The sequence below is a fragment of the Vipera berus genome (assembly GCF_964194415.1).
Source record: "Vipera berus genome assembly, chromosome: 1".
NCBI lineage: Eukaryota > Metazoa > Chordata > Lepidosauria > Squamata > Viperidae > Vipera > Vipera berus.
In genome coordinates, this window is record NC_138202.1 from 137,858,112 (window position 1) to 137,883,143 (window position 25,032).

Genomic DNA, 25,032 nt, shown 5'->3' on the forward strand with positions numbered 1-25,032 from the left:
TTGTCCACTTCTGTTTCCTCTTCGACTGCATTTTCGTTGTAAGAAACGGCCTCGTGGTGTATTGTTTCTTCCGGCTCACTGGTTTTGGACGTCTGGACCTGGACCGCGCCTCCGGCTGCTTCGTCAGCCATAATTTTGTCTTGCGCGTCCTAAAGGGTTAGATTGGGCCTAGCGAATAGTCTTTCTTGCAATGCCTTGTCTCTAAGACCACATATGAGCCGGTCTCGAAGAAGCTCATCTAGGTTGGAAAACCTACAGAGGCGAGCAGCCTGGCGTAAGGCCGCAATGAATTCTGATGCAGTTTCCCCAGGGCATTGCACTCGTTGATCAAATCTGAACAGCCAGGCCATTTCCGACATCCTGGGCTTGAAGTGTGCGTTCAGCTTTTGTTTGAGATCAGCGAACGAGACGGTCTCAATTGGTGTTGGGGTGAATAGGCTTTCGGCCAGGTTGAATGATGCAGGCCTGCATATGCAGAGTAGTGTCGCCGCTTTCAGGCCGTCCTCCGTGATCTGGTTCGTCCGTAAGTAATTTTCTATTTGTCCGAGGTGCGATCGCCACTGTTCGGGGTGGCGGATGTCGAATTCATGAGGCTGGCTGACTTTTGGCATCTTCTTTCTTCTGGTCTTGGATCCTGCTCCACAAACTCAGATGGGTGCTTCTGGGCACGAGGCCGCTAGTGTGCTGATCTAGCCGGCCGATAGAGGGGGGGGGAAAGATACCTCTTTCCTCCAGCACATGAAGCCATCCCCTCGTGACTTCAGCTCTATGGCAAAGCAGGATCCCACCTTCGTTGCCACTGTTGTGTATCGGGTTCTGAAGTGCAGAGAAGATGCCAGGCAGATGAGTACAAGTGAACTATTGCTTTATTGGCAATCATGTCTGTACTGGGGAGTTAGGGCGTACATGCAAGCTTATATACTTTCATACAACCAATCAGATTGAACCTAACAATCCTGCCACTAAGACTCCCACCAGAACTGTTACAGTTCAAACATGTGAATAGTTGCTTTCCCAAAACCTAATACACAACAGATAGATAGATAGACAGACAGACAGACAGACAGACAGACAGACAGACAGACAGACAGATAGATATAGATTGATAACCTTTATTGTCATTTTTTACTGTGGGCACAATGGCACACATTAAAAATGAAATTTAGTTGCTTGCTCTCAAAGTGTACAAATACATAACACACATTTAAACATACTATATACAACATATGTGTAGACCTACACAAGGGGTATCAAACTGCCGGCCTATGGGCCGGACGCATCATATGGAAGCCGTGCCCACCCCATTGCTGGCAATGCCAAAACTGTCCTGATACGTTGTGTGACGTCACGTGACGTGAGTTTGACATGTCTGATACCCTTACATATAAGTAACATATAAATATTAATCACCGTCCATCTTGAATACATAACGGAAGGCGGAAGTTTTAGAGCAGGGGTCCCCAACCCCTGGTCCATGGACTGGTACCAGGCCACAGCATGCCAGCAACTGGTCCACACAAACAAGCAAAGCCCCATCCGTAGGATGCAGGCAGTACACGAAACTATGCACTCTCCGGTCCATGGAAAAACCTTTCTCCACGGAACCGGTCCCTGGTGCCCAAAAGGTTGGGGACCTCTGCTTTAGAGTTCACAAGGTTAATACTGTATGGCACAAAACTTTGAATCTGGATATTCTGCTTCAGATACCACGAAGCCTCCTCCCAGAAGACAAAAAGGAAAACAGGCTGTGAAGAGGATGTGTAGTGTCCCAGACAATCTTGCAGATCCTGCTCAAGCAACACTTATATGCTATGTCCTGGATGGAAGGGAAGGAACTGCCAATAATCTTTTCAGTCATCTTCACCACTCTCTGCACCACCTAGTGATGCTTTCAAACCAGACTGTGATGCTGTATGACAGGATGCTCTCAATCATCTCTCTGTAGAAAGTGGTCAGGACAGGGGAAGGAAGATGTGCTTTTCTCATGCGACGCAGAAAATGCAGGCGCTGCTGTGCCCGCTTCACCAGTGTCTCACTGTTGAGCGATCAAGCCAGCCTACTCTTAACTGCACACACACCCAGGAATTTGATGCTGGTAACCATCTCCACAGGTGAATCACTAATGCACAGAGGAGTGTGGCTGTACCTGCCTTTTCCGAAATCAACAATGATCTCTTTGGTTGTTTTCCTTACACCAGTTCACCATAACCGCAATCTCCTTGCAGTATAAAGGTAATAAAATTATAGCCTCAACATTTTACTTTTGCATACTTATTACTTTACTATTACCAACATTAACCACTTGCAATTCATAGAAATACAGTATATACAGCAATACTTTCGTTATAAACCTTGTGTTGTATAACATTTCTCTTTACCCTGTTTAAATAACTATGCATTGCTGATATAATTTAGTTTTTGCAAAACAACACTACATAATCACTTCCTAGTTTTTCAGCAAATGAAATATAGTGACAACAATATGTGTAACTGGGAACATAATAAAGCTCTTGGTAATTACTACTCTTGACTCAATCTGTTTTAAGAGCAATAAAGGTGTGGCAACAGAATTAAGGATTAAGAAAAAACCAGTGATGCACGCAAATACAACCTGTGCAACTGTTTTCACTTGAATGTGACAATACATAGAGATCATGTTGCCTTCCTCCTGTTATCCACTGTATTTTTGCAATACGTATTTTGCAAGGAATTGGAACCAATTTTAGCAGCTCTCTGCAAAGTTAATTAGAGTATTCACTGAACTGTGATGACACTACGCTGAATAGAACAAGATTATCAATATCAATCATATACCTAGTGGGTGTGCTTGTTAGCTTGTAGTTAACTTACAGTTTGACATAGCTGTCAGAAATTCAAATCTCATTTTATTCATTTAATATAAGGCATTTTTTTAAAAAAAGAAAAAAACTTTATTTTTTTATTAAATTTATTAAAAGTAGTGTATTTCACATTCTAAATGATATCAATAGGACTTCAAAAAGCTTCATCCTTTTGCATAGAGTATGCCTCTATATTTCTAAATTCATTGGGAAACAGTTGTGTACTTGTCAACGCTGCTAACATCAGATGTTCTTGCTTTGACAGTACTCTTGTCAGAAATTCACCACCTACACACATAATTTCAGGTATGTAGATAATATCTGATCTATAGGATATTTTGACAAGGTTTTAAATGCGTAACAATGTCTTATTGATTGCTGTTTTTTAAAAAAAATTGGGGAATAGCTATTTCTGATGGGCTAATTAAGGGATAAATTAGTTATAATTAAGTTGATAGATCTCAGAACAAGGATAATTAGATCAACCAAGATCTACACAGTATTCAAGTAGGAGATTAAATAGGTATTGAAGTTAAAAAAAAATTGACAATTTCCTTTACATATACATAGCAGACAGCTATGAAAGACAGCTGGAAGCTAGAATGCACACATGCTTAACATATGGACTAGCAGGCTTATTCTAACTTAAGAAAATAAAATGTGGAGAGAAAAGAAACAGTGATGACAGAATACAAAAAAAGGATGGCTATGTAGACCATTTAGAACAGGGCTTTTCAACCAGTGGTACGGGTACCACCTGTGGTACATTGACACCTGGCAGGTGGTATGCGACCATCCTAGAAAGTGTTAGCGGGGGAGGGGAATGAGCTGAACCAGTGGCAGCACCGCACAAGCCTGAGTGAGAGATAGCTGGAGCTGCAGGGCTGTCAGGGCTCAGCGGAAGTGCCAGGATCAGCACCACTTTCTAGTTGATTGGCGCTTCTTCGGGGCTGTCAGGGCTCAGTGGAAGTGCCAGGATCAGCGCCAGGCTCCAGCTGGAGCTTGGCGCTGATCCCGGCATGTCTGCTGAGCCCAGAAGAAGCGCCGATCAGCTGGAATGTTGCAGCATCTTCAGGGTCTTGTGAGTTACATTCAGATGCTTGGCAACTAATTCATATTTATGACGGTCACAGTGTCCCAGGGTCATGTGAAGTGACCAAAACCTGCTGCAACCACCCAGCAGGGGGGGGAATAAAAACCAAACTCCCCCACCCCACCCCCACTGCCAATCCTCAACAGAAATGCTCACAAGAATGAAAACCTTGGACAGGAGGAAGAGCGCTGCCAGGCGGGCAGGCAGGTGTCTTGCTTGGCTGTAGCTTGGGGGGCACTTTTTTCAGTGCCATTGTAACTTCGAACAGTCACTAAGCGAACTGTTGTAAGTTGAGGACTACTTGTACTTCATCACTTTTTTCCTTTTTTTTTTTTTTTGGTCATCAAGTTTTTGACACTTTGCTAGGCGACTGATGGTAGTCGGATGTTGCCATATCCTAAAAGTGGTACAGTGGGTGAAAAGGTTGAAAAGCCCTGATTTAGAAAATAAGTTGATAGATACAGAGTATAAATTAATAGGAAAAAGAAAAATAACTGCTAAGCAGAATTGCCAGTTCCAGATTGGGTAGTTTGAGAACAATTGAAATCTCTGTCTACATAGGCTAGACTTTGCAATCTATAAAGTAGAGCCAATGTATGCAAGACCGAATGCCTCTTATGTTTGTTATGACCTCATAATCTTCTGGACACAGTCATGCTGAAATGAAGGGAAGACTAAACAGAGGCTAAATTCATTATTAGGGTAACTGGACACCCAAGCCACCCAACTAGCTTTAACTGTACGATAATCGATAATAAACTAGTTAACATTGCTTTTTGTACTAACTTACTCATCATAGGTTCTTTCACCACTGAAATAACTAACTAATCAGCAAGAGAAATATACTTGCATTCATCTTCCTTGACTCTAACATTCTCCATCCATATAGTGCACTTAAACTGTAACATTCCCCAGCCAGCATGGCCTTTGCTGAGAAACCTGGAAGTAGATATCTAGATGTTGTCCACAGGCATGTACATCCTGTATCTCAGGAACTTCTTTAAACACTCAAGGACCAGAATAGTCCTCAATGTACAACGATTCATTTAGTAATCGTTTGGAGTTACAATGGTACTGAAAAAAGTGACTTTTGACTGTTTTTCACACTTATGATCATTGCAGCATTCCCATGCTTACCTGAACAAAATTCAGACACTTGGCAACTGGCATGTATTTATGACTGTTGCATTGTCCCTGGGTCGCAAAGGGTCACTTTGCAACCTTCTGACAAGCAAAGTCAATAGGGAAGCCAGATTCACTTAACAACCATTTTTATTAACAACTGCAGTGATTCACTTAACAACTATGGCAAGGAAGGTTGTAAAATGGGGCAAAAATCACTTAATAAATGTCTCACTTAGCAGTTGTGGTTGTAAGTCGAAGGGCACCTGTATGTCAGACACAGAATCAGGCTGGGGATTCAGTGAGGCAAAAGCAACCTAAAGCAGTCTCTTCTGCATCAAAACGATTAAGGAAAGAAGCAACATTACCATTTCTGAAGAAGGGAATTAGCTGGTAGAATGAAGAGTTCAGAATGGTGCCAGGGTCAACAAGGAGTAGGAGGAAGACATAATTTTTTACAGCCAGATCGTAATGCTGAGGGCCAGGCAAAGCAAAGAGAATCACTCAATATGTTTGCAAAGTTATTTATAGGACTCTCGATGCAAGTGACAACAGCTTTGGCTCCGATACTGCAGAGCTTTTCATTATACTATCTGTTTTTGAAATATACACGGCAGCTTTCTATTCCAACACACACAAACTGTTTTAATCATTCCAAACGCAAATTTTTAAATGCACTGTTCCTTAAGTACTACGTTAGTATATTTGATGACAAATTGTTTGCTTTCATATATATGACTTTAACAAAAAAAATTGTGGCACATCTTTTCTGATTTTAGGTAGCCTGGAAGACAGAAATTGGGCTCTGAAATGCTGAGTTTGTACAACAGAACAATGCAACAAGCATTTTGAGCTTTATTCTCTTTTGGTTTTAGATCTTAAAATATTCATAAAGAGACGATTTATTTTAAAAAAAATCACAAGGCTTACTACCAATGCCTATGGTAACATTTAACAAAGGTATCTTATAATGCTTTTCTCAGCAAATTTAAAATAAAAGTATCATTCACCTACCTATTTTATAATACAAACAGAAATATACAAGAAAATATCAAAGCACTATGATCAGAATTATTCATGCTTATTCTAGTGATCCATGTTTATTCTAATTTACAGTACATTTAACTATTGAATATGAAACAGCACAGTGCTATATGATTATATCTGTCTAATGATTCCAAGTAATTTCACACAAGATACTTTGTATCTTTTTCTGAGCTAAATGTTGCAGTAGGTATGCAGTGGCAAAATGAATTACAGCTCCATTCTTTTTTCCTACCCACAGGGCCCACATTTCTGTTTTTTATAAAATAATGAGCAATGCAAGAGGTAAAGATATACAGTACTGTAAGTATAACTTTAGTTTGTCCGTGACTGTATAATTGTTTATTCATGTTTGATTTCTGATGCTATTTTTCTGATCAAACTTACTCAACCATAGGCTAGGCCGCTAGGAAGTTCAAGATCAGTACCCGTGCCCTGATATCTTAGACCTTAGACTAGGTGAAATTATTTAAATAAAGCCACAGCATATTACATACAGTACTCAGTTCTTTCGCCCATTTTCATGGAGATTACAAGGTTCTCCAGAAGATACCCCACCAAACTGATTTGCTCATGCCAGTTTCTAAGATTTGCTAGACAAGTGTACATGAGAGTTGTAACCATTGTTTTTAACCTCTGATCTTTTCTTACTGGTAATTTCCCTCTATAAGTAACTTCCTATGGTACTGTTTCATTACATAAAACATGGAGGCGTTTATTTTTCCTGCACACACGCACAAAAGCATACACATTCGGAAGCAAGCATGTTTTCTACATCCCCCACATTCTCAACACGCACAGTTGCACTCAATTTACATCTCCTTCCAATCACAGCCTGTTGCAGGAAACTCTCCTTCATAAGTAATAAAAAAAACTGTATAAGAGGGTAAAGTCTGTGTCTCTCCTACCCCAAACAAATAATCTGCTTAGCGTGGAGTGACACAGCATGTGAACCAATTGCAACCTTGGCAGGATTAATGAATAGAAATCATGCATTTCCTATATAGCTATGCACCTGGTAATTATGCACCTAAAACAAGTAACTACCTTCAAATAGCAGCTTGCTGAAATGTTTATTAAAGAAAAATGGTCGGGGGGGAGCAGCACCTTAGCAGATGATTAACATTATACTTTGAATCTAATATGATACATCATATTCTGTCAGTGGAATAAGATAAAATCAAAATAATGAATTACTGCTGCACTTTTACACAAACTATGCTTTGATAGATTGCTTGCTTTGAGATTACCCACTGTGCAACTTAATGCAGCAGGGCCTGTCTGTTCAATGTGATTTTCAAGCTGCAGGTATCAATGTACGCATCCCCCACCGAAGGAGGCATCCAAGGTTTTCAGCAAAGGAGCTATATTACATGTGGTCCTTTCCCGTGGTGCTGTGAAAAGATTTTTAGTACTGTGCCACCAGGAGGTTTTGAGAAATCATGAGGGCAGAAAAAAATAATTGGCCCAGTGGAAATAAAGTATTAATGAAAGCTTCAGCAGAGATAAAAATAGCTTTAAGTACTCACATATATTCTCTGTGTGCCGAATGAACTGCTGCTGCATTGCTGTAACGCCATAGAACTATCACTGAAGACAACACATCCAAAGTGGCATCAAACTGGAAAAAATAATAAACAATTTAAGTGAGGTAACTAAAGCAAAACATGTCGCAATGAAAGATTGGTAAGGGTGATGCAAGGCTATATATGGATACAGCATTAATCATTGGAACAAAAAGCAAAAAACATTGAAAGCTGACTTTTGTATTTTAAAAGAAACAAAAAAAACAATACAATTATGTCAGTTGAAGGAGTAATAAGATTTGAAACCCCATCAATCGTACAGTGTAACCTTTTTTCTGCTGCAAAACACATATATTTAAAAACAAGACTCTTCTGTAAGGGCAGAAGGATCAAACTTATGGCAAAGCAATGAACATTAATGTCAAATGATAAAAACTAGAGTGCAAATTGTTACTGAATTTTCTAAATTAGCAAATTATAGCACCAACTTCATGTCTGATGGATTCACATGAACAACACTGCAAGAAATGTTCAAACTACAATCCAATCCTATTAGATACATATGATGATGATCTTAGGAACAAACTTTTTAAAAGAGTTCTTAATGAATATGAATATATGAACATGAACAGAACTACCAAAAGAGGATTTCCTTCATAACTGATTGGTGCATTTATTGGCTGGATCTCCCAAATTTCTTCCAGCTCAAGGAGGCAGACATAGCACTCCCTCCTCCAGGTTTTTCTCAAAATAACCCTATTTGATAGATTGGGCTGGGACAGTATCAAAATCACCCACTGAACATCTGTGGACGAGAATGGACTTAAACTCTCAGTCCAGTCCTAGACCTGTACAACACTGGGTCTCTATGGCATTACAATAACATGGAGGTGGGGAACCATCTCTCTGTTCATTTGAAATTTGCCCTTAGTATAAGAACTTTTTAATGTTATGCAAATAGTGAACTACAATGTCTATTTCATATTTTGCTTCTAACAGAGCTCCCAGCACTTGCAAATCAGCATGAAGCTGATTAATCTTCTGATACTGAGACTTACCCTGAGAGTATACACACAGAATTAAGTTAGCTCTTGCTCAACACTATTGATAAAACAAACCTCCACAAATTGGACTCTCGGTTGAAACATGCTTGAGTTATGCTAGCTAATATAGGAAACAGTGGACAATGCTGGGAACATGCTTTAGACCCATTTCTAATTCTTCTGTGAAATTCAAATAAGAAATCCTACCTAAAATCCAATTAGTCTTCTGATTTGATCGTTTTAACTTTACTTATGGTTCCTCTCTTTCTTAATTTTTTTATATGAATTGATAGCATTTGTGGCAACTGTGGATGAAACTAAGGTATGAATTCAATCAGAAAAAGCAAATGTACTTTTCAGCTATGAGAATACTTACTGCAAATCCAAATGATGAAGCACTGTACCTCATTACAGAGACAGCTAAAAGGAAAAAGAAATTTTAAAATCTACATTCATTGAAATTTCATGCTTGATTATCACTCACTCTGAATAAATGACACTACTGTAGTACAATAACCTCAAAATGAATAAATATATCAGAATTGTTATTCAGAAACTTGAGAGAATAAGAAAGAATATCTGGAAAGAAAATGAGCATCACATGCTGAATATATAAATTCACTATTTCATCATAAATATTTAAAAACAGTAGATTTTAGAATAAAATTTTAAAGGGATATAATCTATTAAAACGTAGAGGATTCTCTCTATGTAGTTATAGAGTTTTGTTTTTCATACGCAAGGACAAGAGATGCTTCTTCCTATTATCTGCAAGCAGCTCTTTCAATCCTTTCAACTCCCTAAAATGCTGTGTTTTGATTTCTGCTCACAAGGCTTTCTGTAGAGTTACTGTCACTGAAACAAAGAATACAGCTATCGGAGCCATTTTTAAGAAACAGAATTTTCATAGGGTTTTTTTTTCCACTAGTTGTTCAGATCAACACCAGCCAATACCAAATGTTCATTTTTGTTTTGTTATGGTTCAAAGCTGTGGAAATATCAAAATTCAAATTTCAGGGGTATTCAACATTGGTTCTCAACCTTGGCCACTTTAAGATGGGTAGACTTCAATTCCCAGAATTGTGGAATTCTGGGAGTTGAAGTCCACCCCCCCCCCGTCTTAAAGTGGCCAGGGTTGAGAAACACTGTCTAAGATAATGTTAATGCAATTTTAAAAATATACTTTACAACATAAAGGCCTTGAACATATAAAGTGTCATCAAATTATAATTTGTTACAATTTAAAATTTGCATTACTAATCCTTCTTTCATTTTTATGTGAAAATAAGAAGAGAGAAACAAGGAAACAAAAATGCATGTTTCTCATATCCTATTCAAAATGGGTATATTGAGTCATGTAATACAATGTAATTGTTAACACCTAAATCAATCTACTTAGCAGCGGAACAAAAATGGACATTTAAACATATAAATTCAAATGTACTGATTTTCGCATAGATTTCCAATCAGGACTCCCAGGATTAAAGGCCCATTTAGGCCTAGAAAGAGATGGAAGTTCTTCAGATCAAAGGTCAGCTAACTTTTTTTCCCCTGATCTGATGTAGAAGTAGCACTTTCCACTTCGATGGAAGACATAAACCTTCAATAGGTATGTTGTGTGTTGTTTCAGTGGTGACCAGAGCTGCTTAGCTCCTTTAGGCTACTTGTGGCTATTGCGGACCCACAGAGCCCTCCCTCTGGCTGCTGCTGACTTCCTTCCTTCCATTTTGGTTTGTATTGTGGGACTGACAGGATGGCAAGAGCAGAGTAAAAGAACCAAGATTGCTAGGGAAAGCCCCGACCTCTGCAAAGACTGCTAGACAGTTTCACTGTAGAAGCAAATGCCCCCAACATGCAGGCTGTAGCTTCAGGGCAAGAAACACATTTTGGGGAATTGGTTTCTACACACTAGTTGCTATAAGGAAGTCCTGATCTAAGCTAGTGCTTCCCAAACCTTAATAAATCATCCAAAATTGGGTAAAAGTGGTTTATCTTTGGGTGATGACATACAAACCCATTACTTAATCACAACTGGGACATTTAAATTGACTTAAAGTTTTTTTTCCTACTCTGGGTAAAAAGGATAAATGGTTTGGGGTATTTTTTATTTATCAGATTCTTTTTTTTCCCAATCCTGCCTTAATTACTTTATAAGTAACTTAAGGTGGCAAACATATCTAATACTCCTTCCTCCTCCTATCATCCCCACAACAACAACCCTATGTGGTGAGTTGGGACAAGACTCACCCAGTTGGCTTTCATGCCTAAAGTGGGACTAGAACTCCCAGACTCCTGGTTTCTAGCCTGAAGCCTTAACTAGCAGACCAAACTGCCTCTCTGAAAGAAAAATTTGGGGAAGCTCTCCTCTAAACACTAGGACAGGATCTCAACAAACCCAACTGTTTGTCAGACATGCGTAGGAACAAGGGCCTCAGGGTGCTCTATTTATCATATAAGAATGATACAAAACGAAAAGGGGAAATTATGTTTTTTTTCAAAATGCCCTTCTACACTGGAGATTAGAAATAACAAATAGGCGCATGTGCATACACACACAGCACAATCATTTATAGGAATAGTCTGTAAAGAAAAGTTGTAACTCTTGTAGAGATCAGAAAGAACATATAGCTTTAAACCTGATAAAAATATTCTTTAAATAATAATTAATTTTACTTTTTTATCATTATGTATTCCAAATATTTTTTGATAAACGGTTGCATTAGCAGTTGGTTCCTGTCTCATTACTAGGAGCCCAAACCTAATTATTTTTGATAACTGATTCTAAAAATCAATATGTATTTCAAAATGTGATGAAAGAGGGTCTTTTTAGCACAGTTTATTTGTGCTTAAGAGGGAGAAAATATGTATTTCCTCCTTCTGTTCTGTGTCTGCACTCTTAAATGACCTGTTTAGACTTCACAAATTTTTGTTATGCATGAGTATCAGTTGCTGGTACTGAAAACAGAATCTTACATCTTCTCTATCTTTCCCCGTATTGTTTACTGAAACAGAACGTTCTTCAACAAGATGTTAACAAGGAAGAGAAAGTGGATTGGTTGCTTTGGGTCCAGCCATGCAGTTATTCTAAATGTTTAATTCCTGAAGAAAACATAGTTTAATGAGATTATCCATTGTGCTTGTTTAAGTATCATTATATTATGGGAAAGGAACTATTAACCTGAAGGCAAATTACAACCTCTGAATGAGGAGGAGCCTGGGTAGCATTCTTTCAGACTAACACATTTCATTAAAAGGCATATATGTTTTTTCATTATTGCACATAAATAAATGTGTATATAATAATGAAATAACACATAATAAAATGTGTTAAGTTTGAAAAAAAGTGCCACTAGCACCTTCTGATTTTTAGCTATTATAAACTACATGGCTCTTTTCCTGCAATTTATGTAATTAGAATCTGTGAGATATCAATTTATTAATCCATCTGACCAGCAATCGAGTCAAACATCTGTTACAGGACTTCTATCCTTGTCTCTCATCCCTTCATGGGAGATATGTCTTCTCCTCCTGATTGAATGCACCCCAGAGATATTTTGTTGGTCTGTGACCAACTGTGAGAAATAAAATGCTTGACTAAGAAGGGCTACTCTTATATTGTTAATCTCTTTACCATCAAACAGAAAAAGTCACACTGAAAAATATTAATAACCTTTATTATGGATTTATTTTTAAGGTCAAACCATAAGGGAAATAATGGGCTTTCCCTTTTAGGATTAAGTAGCCACTCTCTTGAAGGAAACAAATAGAAGATTCCACTAGGTTAAAATATACAGATAAATTATTTAATCTACATGTAGAGAGCAAGTGACAGGGACAAATATTTGAAAAGAGGAGTTTTGTTTTACCAAAAAAAAAATCTCTATGATACAATATTACTTCTTTTTATGGCATTTCTAACATTTATTGTTATATGATTGGTAATTATATTATACACTTTATATTAATTAAATATTCCCTTAAAATTAAAGGAATAATAACTTGTAGTAAGTTTTGATTTTTTTATAGCTCTTTCAATTTTTCTACTGTAATCATTTATTTGAAGTTTTGCATCCACTTTATCATACATTTTTTAACTTGTTCGATTCCTGTGTCATATTTGAATAATTTATTTGTATTTGTGTGTGTGTGTATTTCCTAATATGTGATCTTGATAAGTGTTTCAAATTATGTCATTTATTTCAAAGTCCCTCCTTTCTTATTTAAAAGCAAGAAAACATTATTGAGAGTTTTTAAAAAATGCATTCCTTTTATTGTTTTCTTACTACCTTCATCTTTCACATTGTGATTAAATTTACACATTGCTTTTAAATTAGTTTCAAAATTACTCTAGTTTAAACACTTAGCAAATGAATACTGATTAAAATAAGGTAATCAATGGCTTTTAAAGTAGAATGCTGTGAAATTCATAGCAGAGTCCTGCTATTATTATGCACGGAATATTCTGAGGTATACAAATATGTGTTTCTAAACTCCATGATACTGATCCCTCTAAGGAATTTTAGCTTTATTTAAAAAAAAACATTTAAATAGATCGTACTTCTGAAAAGCTGACAGAGGTATATATATATATAAAAGAACAATTTAAAAAATCATAGTTGGAGACATAAAGCAGAAGCAAAATAATTCTACATTTAAAAATCTGGTGCAGCATATTAACAATCATATAGCCAGATTTGCCTGCCTGCCTGCCTTATCTATCTATCTATCTATCTATCTATCTATCTATCTATCTATCTATCTATCTATCTCTATCATCTAAATTCATTATAACTATCCAATCCAGCATAGTCTATTTATTACAATGTAACAGAAACACTGGTAAAGTAACATCCTCCTGAAAATCCCCAGAGATTTCATAACAGCATCTCTTCAGTCACTGCCCCCCAGGTTCAAATGCACCCGATACAAATACCATCTTGAAAAGCAATTTCACATATTCTTGGTCTGATTATTACAGCTGTCCAGATTATTCAGGGTCTGACTCATGAGGGGGGAAACACGCCCGACCTTATTTTTATCTCTGGGCAGTGGCTTAATTGTCTGGGTGGGGTTTCTCCAATCTCTCAACCCCTTTCATGGACAGACCATTATCTCCTGCGGCTGGGCCTCCGTTATGCCACCTCCCGCTGCTGGGAGGCGGAACCAACCAGGTGGTTCCGCCCCAGGCGCCTGATGGACCTGGATAGGTTCCAGGGGGAGGGCCTTCTCCGTGGGAGCACCAGCCCTGTGGAATTAACTTCCCCTTGAGCTCCGGATGGCCCCGGATCTCCGGTCCTTTCATCGCGGCCTTAAAACATTTCTCTTCCATCAGGCTGACCTGAACTGACGATAGGGATTTTTAAATAGAATATTTTTAATATTTTATCATTTTATCATTGGGGCTTGTTAGTTTAATCTTTTTTAACATTTGTATTATTGTGTTTTATTGTTGTTAGCCGCCCTGAGTCCTTCGGGAGATAGGGCGGCATATAAGTCCCAAAAATAAATAAATAAATACATGTATAATAAGGAAGCAATGTGTCGCATGTATCTATGATCTTAAAAACAGGCAGTCAGAAATTACATTAATTTAAAACAATGCATCTTGCCACTATCTTCACATGATATCTAGCACAGAAATCCACATGAAATTTTCATAGCTTATGTAAAATGTATATAATTTACATAAATGTATGAACATTGTCTGGACTAAATTCTATTTGGCAAAGCAATATGAATCTAGATGTTGCCAATGCATCCAGTCCACTGAAGGGGGTGCCTAAAATCAAGATTTTACTTATGAATTACATTAATTATGAATTTACTTATAAATTAAAGGGAGGAATAAATAGTTCCATGACTGTAATTTAATTTCCTTTTCCTCTTCTACCCCTACACCACCAAATCAGCTCTGGAAAATCTATACATGTCATACATGTGCTTGTTTCATGCAAACAAAATGTAGAAAAACAAGTGGACCACACAGTGAATGCCCCAAAGTAATACACTGTAACAACAGGAAATGAAGATAACATGGCTGATAACATAGGAGGCGGATCAGCATTTGGGTTTCTTAGGAACAGAGTGAGCTGTTCTCTGAAAAAAGCAGAGAAGTATTTAGCATCTAAAGATCAGAAAGGACACAGAATTTATAGAACTCTGAAAATAGTAGGAAAAAGGCAGGATGAAGCTCATTATTAGTAATTTCATGTATATGTAAATCAAAGTCTTGGTTTTGCATAAAACTACTTCAATGTGCAGCAGAAATATAAGGCTGAGAAATACCTTGCATTTCTTCAACTGAAAAATATTTGAGTCTAAGAAAATGCAGCTCTACCACATTATTAAAATCTTTCCCAGCACCTAAATGGATGACAACTAGACCTCTGCAGAGGAAGAACTGGAAAATTCAATAGACTGAAGCCCAAGACATCAATATTAACCGTCACAAAATTATGTCCAGTTTGGGTTAATCTCAACCTATTTCTGTGATGCCCTTGAGACCCTCTGTGCTTCAGACACCAATGATTCATGTTTATAGGGTCATCTTCTGTTCCAACCACGCAGAAGTACATGCCCTGGACATACTTACCACTAAGGCATGCTTAATTGAACTATCTTATCTATTAAAAAATCCATTTAGCAGACTTACACTGCCTTATTCCCCACCTTTGGGAAATACACATTTGCATTTGACAAACTAACAAGAAACAGAGGAAATTGGCAAGCTGTTTATCTCAGGATAAAGAATAGAGTGGGTGGTAATGTTCTAGAGCTATTTTTCATTTTTATAGACATGCTAACTCTAGTTGCGATACCGAATTTAAGGCAGCCTTGTAGGGTAGCTTTTTTCTTATTTACAACAGCAGCCATCAGGTTGATTATCTAATGTGGGAGTTCATTTGAGCACTAGACATCCTAAGATAGGGGAGGATAACCCTTTTTAGCCTAGGAATTACACTTTGAGCTGGTGGACTAAATATGTCTAGGTCTTTTTTCTGGCTTTCCAGGAGGTTGGATACATCCTTGATGTTTCCACTCTAAATGCCATATATAAAAAGAAGTAAAATAAAACCACCAAACAACAAAAATCATTTTGTTGCTAAATCTCAGAAGTCTTTAGAAACTGCAAACAGGGACTGAGGGCCACATTCAACCATGGATTGGTCACCTTTTTAAGTCAATAATGGAGTACAACCAATAACATTAAAAACAGCATCATGTATTATACCTCTTAAAAGGGTAAAGGAATTTCAGTTTAGGCCTGATCACCTCAGAAATACTTATCTAACTTTGGCCAAGTCCAATGTTGGGACTTATTACTTATTACTTTATGAACAAAAAAAATCTGAAATCTCCAACAAATCTGTTGGAACAAAACAATAATTTAGTGAAGGAATATTTGCTTTTACCAATCAATTCACTTAGAAAATTTTCACAGTATTGTCCAGATCTGGAAAAAAGAACATGGTTTGCGTATCTGTTCTATAGATGGTGGTGGAATAGTATATTATAAATTTTTGTACTTAAAAAGAAAGGCAGAAATTAGTTTCAGCACCACATGTTAAAGTTACATGTATAATTGTTATCTTACTGTCTCAAACCATAACTCAGATTATTTCTATTTTTTTTAAAAAGAAACAACCAAATCTAGTAGATATACTACACAGACAATTCATTGCAAACACAGTGATGCTCCAAAAACTGTAGTCCAAACAATGTTGTGTTCCAAATGAATTAAGGACTGTCCCTGAACAAAAATATATTTATTGTATATTGTATAGATTTCCAGAAGCAAAAGGTCTTGTCATAATTCAAAATGACAGTCACCATAAATATTAATTCAATGTTCCACTTAATACCTCCCAGCTTTGTCAACGAAGCTTCAAAATTCCTTCTACTCTCCCTAGAGAAACCCACGTAAACCACTATACAAACAATCTTAGTTTATTGGCTATTATTTAACCCTTGGGGCAATTTTCCTTATTGTGGGCCTTTTCATATATCCTGAACTACATATTCCAAAATCACTGGTCAGTATAATCATCCTGACTAATAATTCTGTGGATAAAGGTATGTACTTCACTTAAAAGATATGCTGGAACAACTGCATTCACCCTTTCACATATTTACCTAAGGCAGGGGTAGGCAACCTTGGCTCTTTTATGACTTGTGGACTTCAACTTCCAGAATTCCTGAGTCAGCATGGTTGGTTCAGGAATTCTGGGTATTGAAGTCCACAAGTCATAAAAGAGCCAAGGTTGCCTACCCCTGGCCTAGGGAATACAAACATGCCAAGCAGCAATTTGATGTAAATAAATTCTTTAAACTTATGTATATTTCCTAGATGAATCTAAGTCAATTTAAATCCTGTTGAATCCCATTTATAAGAAATCCTATATCCAAAGGACTTTCCCCCACTTCTCACCCCCCAGCTTAGATGGAATAAAGTGAGCAAAATAAGTCTATCACCACCATAGTAAAAGTACAACTTAAATACAATTATGTGGGGGTAAGGACTACAGAATTTTGGAGTTTTAAGTAATAAGAGCGAAGTGACTAGGCTTTGCTTTGCAAAGTTTTGGCAAAATCTCTACAGGACACAGGACATTTTCCCTTCTGGTACAGTTTACCCCAATCTTTAGCAAGCTTTGACATATTCTCTGGCATGCACTGATCAAAGCCTAAAGAGGCTTTTACAAAATATCTCTTTGTATTTTTTAAATTACACCTAGGAAATATGAAGCAGTTCTGAAGCAATACAGAATGTTTTGTCTGGGCAACCTGGTACTAACCTACAGCAACCTGTAGTAATCATCAATTAATTAAGTCCAAATTAAAATAATATTTTGTTTATTTGTATCCTGCCTTTTATTATTTTTTTACAAATAACTCAAGGCAGCAAATATATCCAACATGTCCTCTTCCTTTTTTCCTTACAACAATAACAACCTAGTAAAGTAGGTTAGTCTAAGAAAGAGTGACCAGCTCAAAGTCACCCAGGCTTCATACCTAAGACTGGACTAGAACTCACAATCTCCTGTTTTCCAGCTTGGTGCCTTAACCACTAGACTAGACCAAACTAGCTCTCTATAGCAGAGTATGGTCCTAGGATCCCTGGCAATCCCCTTCTCATAGGTCATCAAAATCAAAATTATTTTGCCAGATATTGAAATAAGGACACTCTTCACATTGTTTTATTAACATTTTATGTTAATATCCAATGGGATATTGCTATTTTCTGTGAGTCAATAAATATTTCACAAATGCATCAATTTTAATTTTTAATGGTAAACATTGATAAATATAACCCATACAAACAAAAGCTTTTTTTAAAAAAAGTTATAATTTTTATAAGTAGGAAGGACTCCTGACAGTAAAAAAAAATTACGAAACACTGTTCTGTGGTACAGCTCTGATACACTTAAAGGAGGCGTACCCAACTGGGGCTGCGAGACAATATTCCAGGGGGTTCGAAAACTTGGGTTTTCAAAATTATAGTGTGATATGCATAATTTGTTGCCATTATTTTGAACTTTTGTAAGGGGTGTGAGAATATATCAGAAGCGTTCCGGGAGGGGGGGTAGACAAAAGGAGCCACTGACTTAAAGCAACATTAAATCTGTTTTATTTTCATTTGAAACTCTTGAATGCAGTCTATTTCCACGCTTGCAAAAAAAAAATTCTCTCACTCACATCCTCAATTTCAGATGCCTTAACTGGTCTTTCAAAGAAGAAGATAGTTTGACAGTTATACAGCATTTCTTCATAAGAATTCTGATTATTATTTTTTCATTCAAGTGTACTGAGCATAAAATAAAGTCGCAGATGAGAGAAGAGTGGAAGCATTTTGTTTTCCTTTTACATGGAATATTGGTGTGGAGATTTTTGTCATACCAGGATCTGTAGTTATTTGGGGGGAGTGGAAATAGCAGAAATTTGGAAGTGCCCTAGATTGCCTTGCCGAAAATTATTTTATTGATCTTCTTTTTCCCCTTCTACTGTATATCACTAATTTCTAAAGTACTACACTGCTTTTAACAAACCATAATGCACCAGGCTAGAAACCAGGAGATAGTGAGTTCTAGTCCCACCTCAGATATGAAAGCCAGCTGAGTGATTTTGGGCCAGTTTGTTTTGTTAATTCATGTCAGAAGCATCATATTTAAAATAAGGCACACTATATGACATATAATTTAAAATATAAAATATCAAATTATGTACAAGTTAAACAGATTTTACCCAGAAACTAGCAACCTCAATTATGTTCTGTCATGCTGCTAATCACTCTTTCTTAGCCCAACCCACCTCAAAGGGTTAATGTTGTGGGGAAAATGGGAGGAATATTAGGAATGTTCCCCACCTTGAGTTATTTATAAGAATAGTAGAGGCAGGAAATAAATGAATAAATACAGATAGTCCTTGACGTTTGACTGCAATTAAACCCAAAAATTTTGTTGTTAAGTGAGACATTTGTTAGGTGCCCCACTTTATGACATTTCTTGCCACAGTTGTTAAGTGAATCACTGCAGTTGTTCAGTTAGTAACAAGGTTATTAAGTGAATCTGGTTTCCCCACTGACTTTGCTTGGTGATCACATGACCCAGGGACACTGCAATGGTCATAAATATGAACCAGTTGCCAAGCATCTGTATTTTTATCACATGACCATGGGGATGCTGCAAAAGTTGTAACTGTGAAAAATGGTCATATTCCCATGTTACACCACTCCTGCGTGAGCTGCATTGGCTTCCGGTTGCCCTCCGGGTACGATTCAAGGTGCTGATAATAACCTTTAAAGCCCTACATGGCTTAGGCCCGGGGTATTTGCGAGACCACCTGCTGCCATTGTCAACCTCCCATCGCCCGGTTCGCTCCCACAGAGTTGGCCTCCTCAGGGTTCCGTCGGCTAGGCAATGCCGGCTGGCGACCCCCAGGGGGAGAGCCTTCTCTGTGGGCACGCCAACCCTCTGGAATGAACTACCCCCAGAGCTGTGGACGGCCCCTGACCTTTGGTCCTTCCGCCGTGACCTGAAGACGTGGTTCCAACAAGCGGGCCTGGACTATGATTTTTAATTAGGCTTTTTACTGGGTTAAATTGTTTTGTAATTTTGCATTTATTGTTTAATTCTCTTTTAAATTTTTTACTCTATGTTTTTTTAATTTTTATTGTTGTGAGCCGCCCTGAGTCCTCAGGGAGAAGGGCAGCATATAAATTTATATAAATTTAATAAAATGAAATGAAAAATGAAATGAAAGTTGCTTTTTTCGGCACTGTTGTATCTTTGAACGGTCATTAAATGAACTGCCGGATCCTGTTTGTACCAGAATCCCATGGGAAATACGTGGTTTACCCTCAAACATCTCAGAGTTCTCAAAACATCTTGGCAAGTTCCGGTCAGCTGGAAGTGGAACTGGTCACAGGGGGAGGCTTTGGGCAAAACTACACCTTTTTTGCATCTAGTGAGCGAGGGAGATTTCAGAGCTGGCTTGACTTTACTGCAACCAACACTTTTAGTAAAAGAACCCTTTGCTTTAACCAAATGGAGTCAAGGGCCTTTCTTTCTTAAGGGATTGGATTGGGACAGCTCTGATGCTAGCAAATAACCAATAACCGAGTCTTTCCTCCCAACCGTGCTAGGGGTTCTATCTCCAGTGTCTTTTGATCCTTTTTATTGTTTATTTGTTTGTTTGTTTTTCATATTTCTGAACTGCCCATCTCCCTCAAAGAGGGGCTCTCCAAATGCAAGGAAGCGCTTGGAGAGAATACAGAGAGAGATTGAAATATACCTTTTGCTTTTAAGCCTCCTTCATCTCTATTCCGTTAGTTACGATCCAGCAATAAATACCATATATACTTGAGTATAAGCCGACTCGAGTATAAGCCGAGACCCCCAATTTTACCCCAAAAAACTGGAAAAAGTTATTGACTCGAGTATAAGCCGAGGCTGGGAAATGCAGCAGCTGGAGGCTGGATCCCCCGAAAGACGTCTCTGCTGAGATGAGAGAACGGGGTGGCAAGCCGCTGAGAGAATGGGGCGGTGGAGTGCTCCACCGAGAGAATGGGGCGGCTTGCTGTTCTCTCGGTGCAGCACGGCAGAGGCTGGATCTCGCGAAAGAAGTCTCCGCTGAGCGAGAGAATGAGGCGTCTCAGCGCCCATTTTCTCGGCGAAGACTTCTTTCGGGGGATGCAGCTTCTGCCGCCCCTTTCTCTCAGCTGCCCAGTGGAACAGCTTGCCACCAGAAATCAAGAGTGCTCCATCACTGGAGGTTTTTAAGAAGAGACTGGACATTCACCTGTCTGAGATGGTATTGGTCAGTGGTGGCAAAACTTTTAGAGACCGAGTGCCCAAACCGCAAGCCAAAACCCACTTGTTTATCACAAAGTGCCAAGGCAGCATCGGCATTCTGGTGCCCTCGGGGGAGGGGACAGGGAGGCGCCTCTGAGTGCCGCCTCTGGCACGAAAAAAAAGGGGGAGCAAAAAATGGGCCACCGTACCGCAAGGCACAAAAACGCCAACCGCCGCGCCGCAGGGTGCAGATACAAGGCACCGCACCACGTGAGAACGGGGCTGGGCTAGTGAGTATCACGCAGGCACTAGCCCCGCCCCCTTTGCAGCATGTGCCTGCTCGTGGCCCCGTGCACGCATGCACGCATGTAAAATGCTTCCCCCTCCCTTTTCTTCCAGTCCACCAACTGACAAGGACCTGCTGCTGGCAGCGGTGGTGGCACACGTGCCAACAGAGAGGGCTCTGAGTGCCACCTCTGGCAGGCGTGCCATAGGTTCACCACCACTGGTATAGGTCCTCCTGCTTGAGCAAGGGGCTGGACTAGAAGACCTCCAAGGTCCCTTCCAGCTCTATTCTATTCTATTCTATTCTATTCTATTCTATTCTATTCTATTCTATTCACTTTCTATATTTCTATTCTATTCTATTCTATTCCATTCACTTTCTATATTTCTATTCTATTCTATTCTATTCTATTCTATTCTTATTACCATTCTCTATTCTATTCTATTCTATTCTATTCTATTCTATTCTATTCTATTCACTTTCTATATTTCTATTCTATTCTATTCCATTCACTTTCTATATTTCTATTCTATTCTATTCTATTCTATTCTATTCTATTCTATTCTATTCTATTCCATTCACTTTCTATATTTCTATTCTATTCTATTCTATTCTATTCTATTCTATTCTATTCTATTCCATTCCATTCACTTTCTATATTTCTTTTCTATTCTATTCTATTCTATTCTATTCTATTCTATTCTATTCTATTCTATTCTATTCTATTCACTTTCTATATTTCTATTCTATTCTATTCTATTCTATTCTATTCTATTCTATTCTTATTACCATTCTCTATTCTATTCTATTCTATTCTATTCTATTCTATTCTATTCTATTCTATTCTATTCTTATTACCATTCTCTATTCTATTCTATTCTATTCTATTCTATTCTATTCACTTTCTATATTTCTATTCTATTCTATTCCATTCACTTTCTATATTTCTATTCTATTCTGTTCTGTTCTGTTCTGTTCTACGTTCTGTTCCAATCCATTCCATATTTTCTATTCCATTCTGTTCCACTGTCCGAGCCCATCGGAGGCAACCCAGTCAGCCCACACAGGAGTTACACTAAGGCTACGCAGCCTCTCCTCTCAACCTGAACCCCTCCTTACCTTTCCTTTTATCTGCATCCTATTTTTAACTGCCGGCTCTGCCCAGCCCTATTTTGTCCTTGAGCACTCGTGAGCTCATCAAGAACAGAAGGTAACCGTGGGGGGAAAGGCAGGGCAAGATCTGCAAGATCCCCATTTGCATTTGACTTTGCCATCCCATCTGGTTCGAGATAACACACGAGAGAGAGAGAGAGAGAGAGAGAGAGAGAGAGAGAGAGAGAGAGAGAGAGAGAGAGAGAGAGAGACGCACACCTCAGCAAAAAAGAAAGAAAGAAAAAGTAGTAGAAGAGGCAGAGAGCCCCTGTGGGTAGGAGTGAGGATGGGGAGAAACAGCAAGAAGACCGGGTGGGGTGGGGTGGGTTAATCACTAAACCTTCCAGTGTTTAACCAAAGCAGCTTTTGCATTTGTCAAGCTCTGCTAGCAGGGCACTGGACGGGCCTGGCGGAGCTGCTGAAGGTGAACGGGAGAAGGTGAGTCTTCGCCGAGAAAATCTCAGCGCCCATTTTCTCGGCGAAGACTTCTTTCGGGGGATGCAGCTTCTGCCGCCCCTTTCTGTCAGCTGCCCAGTGACAGAGGCTGGATCCCTCGAAAAAAGTCTCCGCTGAGACGAGAGAACAAGGCGTTTCTCTCTCCCCCCCCGCTTTTGCCGCTTGTGTGTGTGTGTGTGTGTGACAGAGGCTGGATCCCTCGAAACAAGTCTCCGCTGAGACGAGAGAACAAGGCGTTTCTCTCTCCCCCCCCCCGCTTTTGCCGCTTGTGTGTGTGTGTGTGTGTGACAGAGGCTGGATCCCCCGAAACAAGTCTCCGCTGAGACGAGAGAACAAGGCGTTTCTCTCTCTCTCCCCCCCCGCTTTTGCCGCTTTTGTGTGTGTGGGGGGGGGCAGTCAAGCGTTGTTTCCCTCCTCGTGCCCGTTTCTCAAGAGAAGCCCCCTGATTCAGCAAAATTGTGGGGGGGGAGGGAAAGGAGGGAAGCGCAGAGAGCCAGGCAAATGGGAAGAAGGCTCAGGAGCTTCAGCCTTGCCTCAAGGACAGCGGAGTCCTCTCCGCAGCAGCCGCGTCCCCGCCCCCTTCCAAGCTGATGCCCCCCACTCCGATCCCCAATTCTCCCTTGCCATCAACAAAGCAGCTAGGGAGGCCTGGGGGGCGCAAAGAGATGCACCACTTCCGCCCCCAAATTCACTCCCCAGCGCGCCTGGAGCTGCCTAAAGCCGGGAGTAAACGGAAGAACTGGAGACGGTTCGCTCCCGCGGCCTCGAAAGCGACCCGCGGAATTCTGCCCCGCCGCCCAAGCTCGTCCGCTCCGTCAGCCCCCACCCCCACCCCCGCGCCCCGCTCTTCTTCTTCTTCTCCCCTCGAACTTGGCAGCGACGCCGGGAAAGCCGATGGGGAGTTTGGGGCCAACGTGCCGGGAGATGAGGCTGGGGAGAGAGATGAGGGTTTTTTTTACCTCTCGGGCTGCTGTCCGAGAAATACGGCGGGGCCGTCGGAGTCACATTGCCCGAACTGGGCGCTGACAGCAGCGTTCATCCACCCCGTCAGCAGCCATGACTCGGGCACTAAGCGGGGAGCGAAGGGAAGGGACCGGCTTCCTTTCAGCCCCGCTGCGCCAGTGTGCGCGTCGCCAGGCGGCGGAGAGCGGGGGAGGGAAGGCGCCGGGCGGAGCGCTGCCCAAAGGGGAGGGAGGCGGAAAGGCCTGCGAGCGGCGGCTGGCTGTGGCGTTGGGGCGGCACGGGCGAGGCAGCGGGCGAGCGGGGGGCGAGCGGCGGCTGGCGGTGAGTTGGGGCGAGTTCGGGGCTGCGCGGGCGAGCGAGCGATGGGGGGGAGCAGCGGCTGGCGGTGAGTTGGGGCGAGTTCGGGGCTGCGCGGGCGAGCGAGCGATGGGGGCGAGCGGCGGCTGGCGGTGAGTTGGGGCGAGTTCGGGGCTGCACGGGCGAGCGAGCGATGGGGGGAAGCGGCGGCTGGCGGTGAGTTGGGGCGAGTTCGGGGCTGCGCGGGCGAGCGAGCGATGGGGGCGAGCGGCGGCTGGCGGTGAGTTGGGGCGAGTTCGGGGCTGCGCGGGCGAGCGAGCGATGGGGGAAGCGGCGGCTGGCGGTGAGTTGGGGCGAGTTCGGGGCTGCGCGGGCGAGCGAGCGGCGGCTGGCGGTGAGTTGGGGCGAGTTCGGGGCTGCGCGGGCGAGCGAGCGATGGGGGGAAGCGGCGGCTGGCGGTGAGTTGGGGCGAGTTCGGGGCTGCGCGGGCGAGCGAGCGGCGGCTGGCGGTGAGTTGGGGCGAGTTCGGGGCTGCGCGGGCGAGCGAGCCATGGGGGGCGAGCGGCGGCTGGCGGTGAGTTGGGGCGAGTTCGGGGCTGCGCGGGCGAGCGAGCAATGGGGGGCGAGCGGCGGCTGGCGGTGAGTTGGGGCGAGTTCGGGGCTGCGCGGGCGAGCGAGCGATGGGGGGGAAGCGGCGGCTGGCTGTGGCTTCGGGGCGACGCTGAGCTGCGCGGCCGCCCTCCCGCCCTGCCTGCCCCCTGGCCTTCGCCCCGCAAGCCCCCCCGACTTGCCCGGAGGAAGCGGCGGCGGTGCGGCGCTGCGGGCCGGGAGGGGAGGGGGCGCGGCGGGGGCTGCCCCTCCTGCCGAGGAGCCGAGCCCGGCGGCATGTGTGTGTGTGTGTGTGTGTGTGTGTGTGTCAG

General features: G+C 41.1%; 1 protein-coding gene across 1 annotated transcript in view; it reads right to left on the reverse strand.

Moving 5' to 3' along the window:
- Positions 1–25,032, reverse strand: part of TMEM163 (transmembrane protein 163) — a gene marked incomplete at both ends in the record, with an annotated part of 104,235 nt that overhangs the window by 38,143 nt on the left and 41,060 nt on the right. Inside the window, 2 exons of the mRNA XM_081342096.1 lie at positions 7,629–7,720; positions 9,045–9,088. Coding sequence (XP_081198222.1) covers positions 7,629–7,720; positions 9,045–9,088 — 136 coding nt within the window. The remainder of the gene's footprint in view (positions 1–7,628; positions 7,721–9,044; positions 9,089–25,032) is intronic.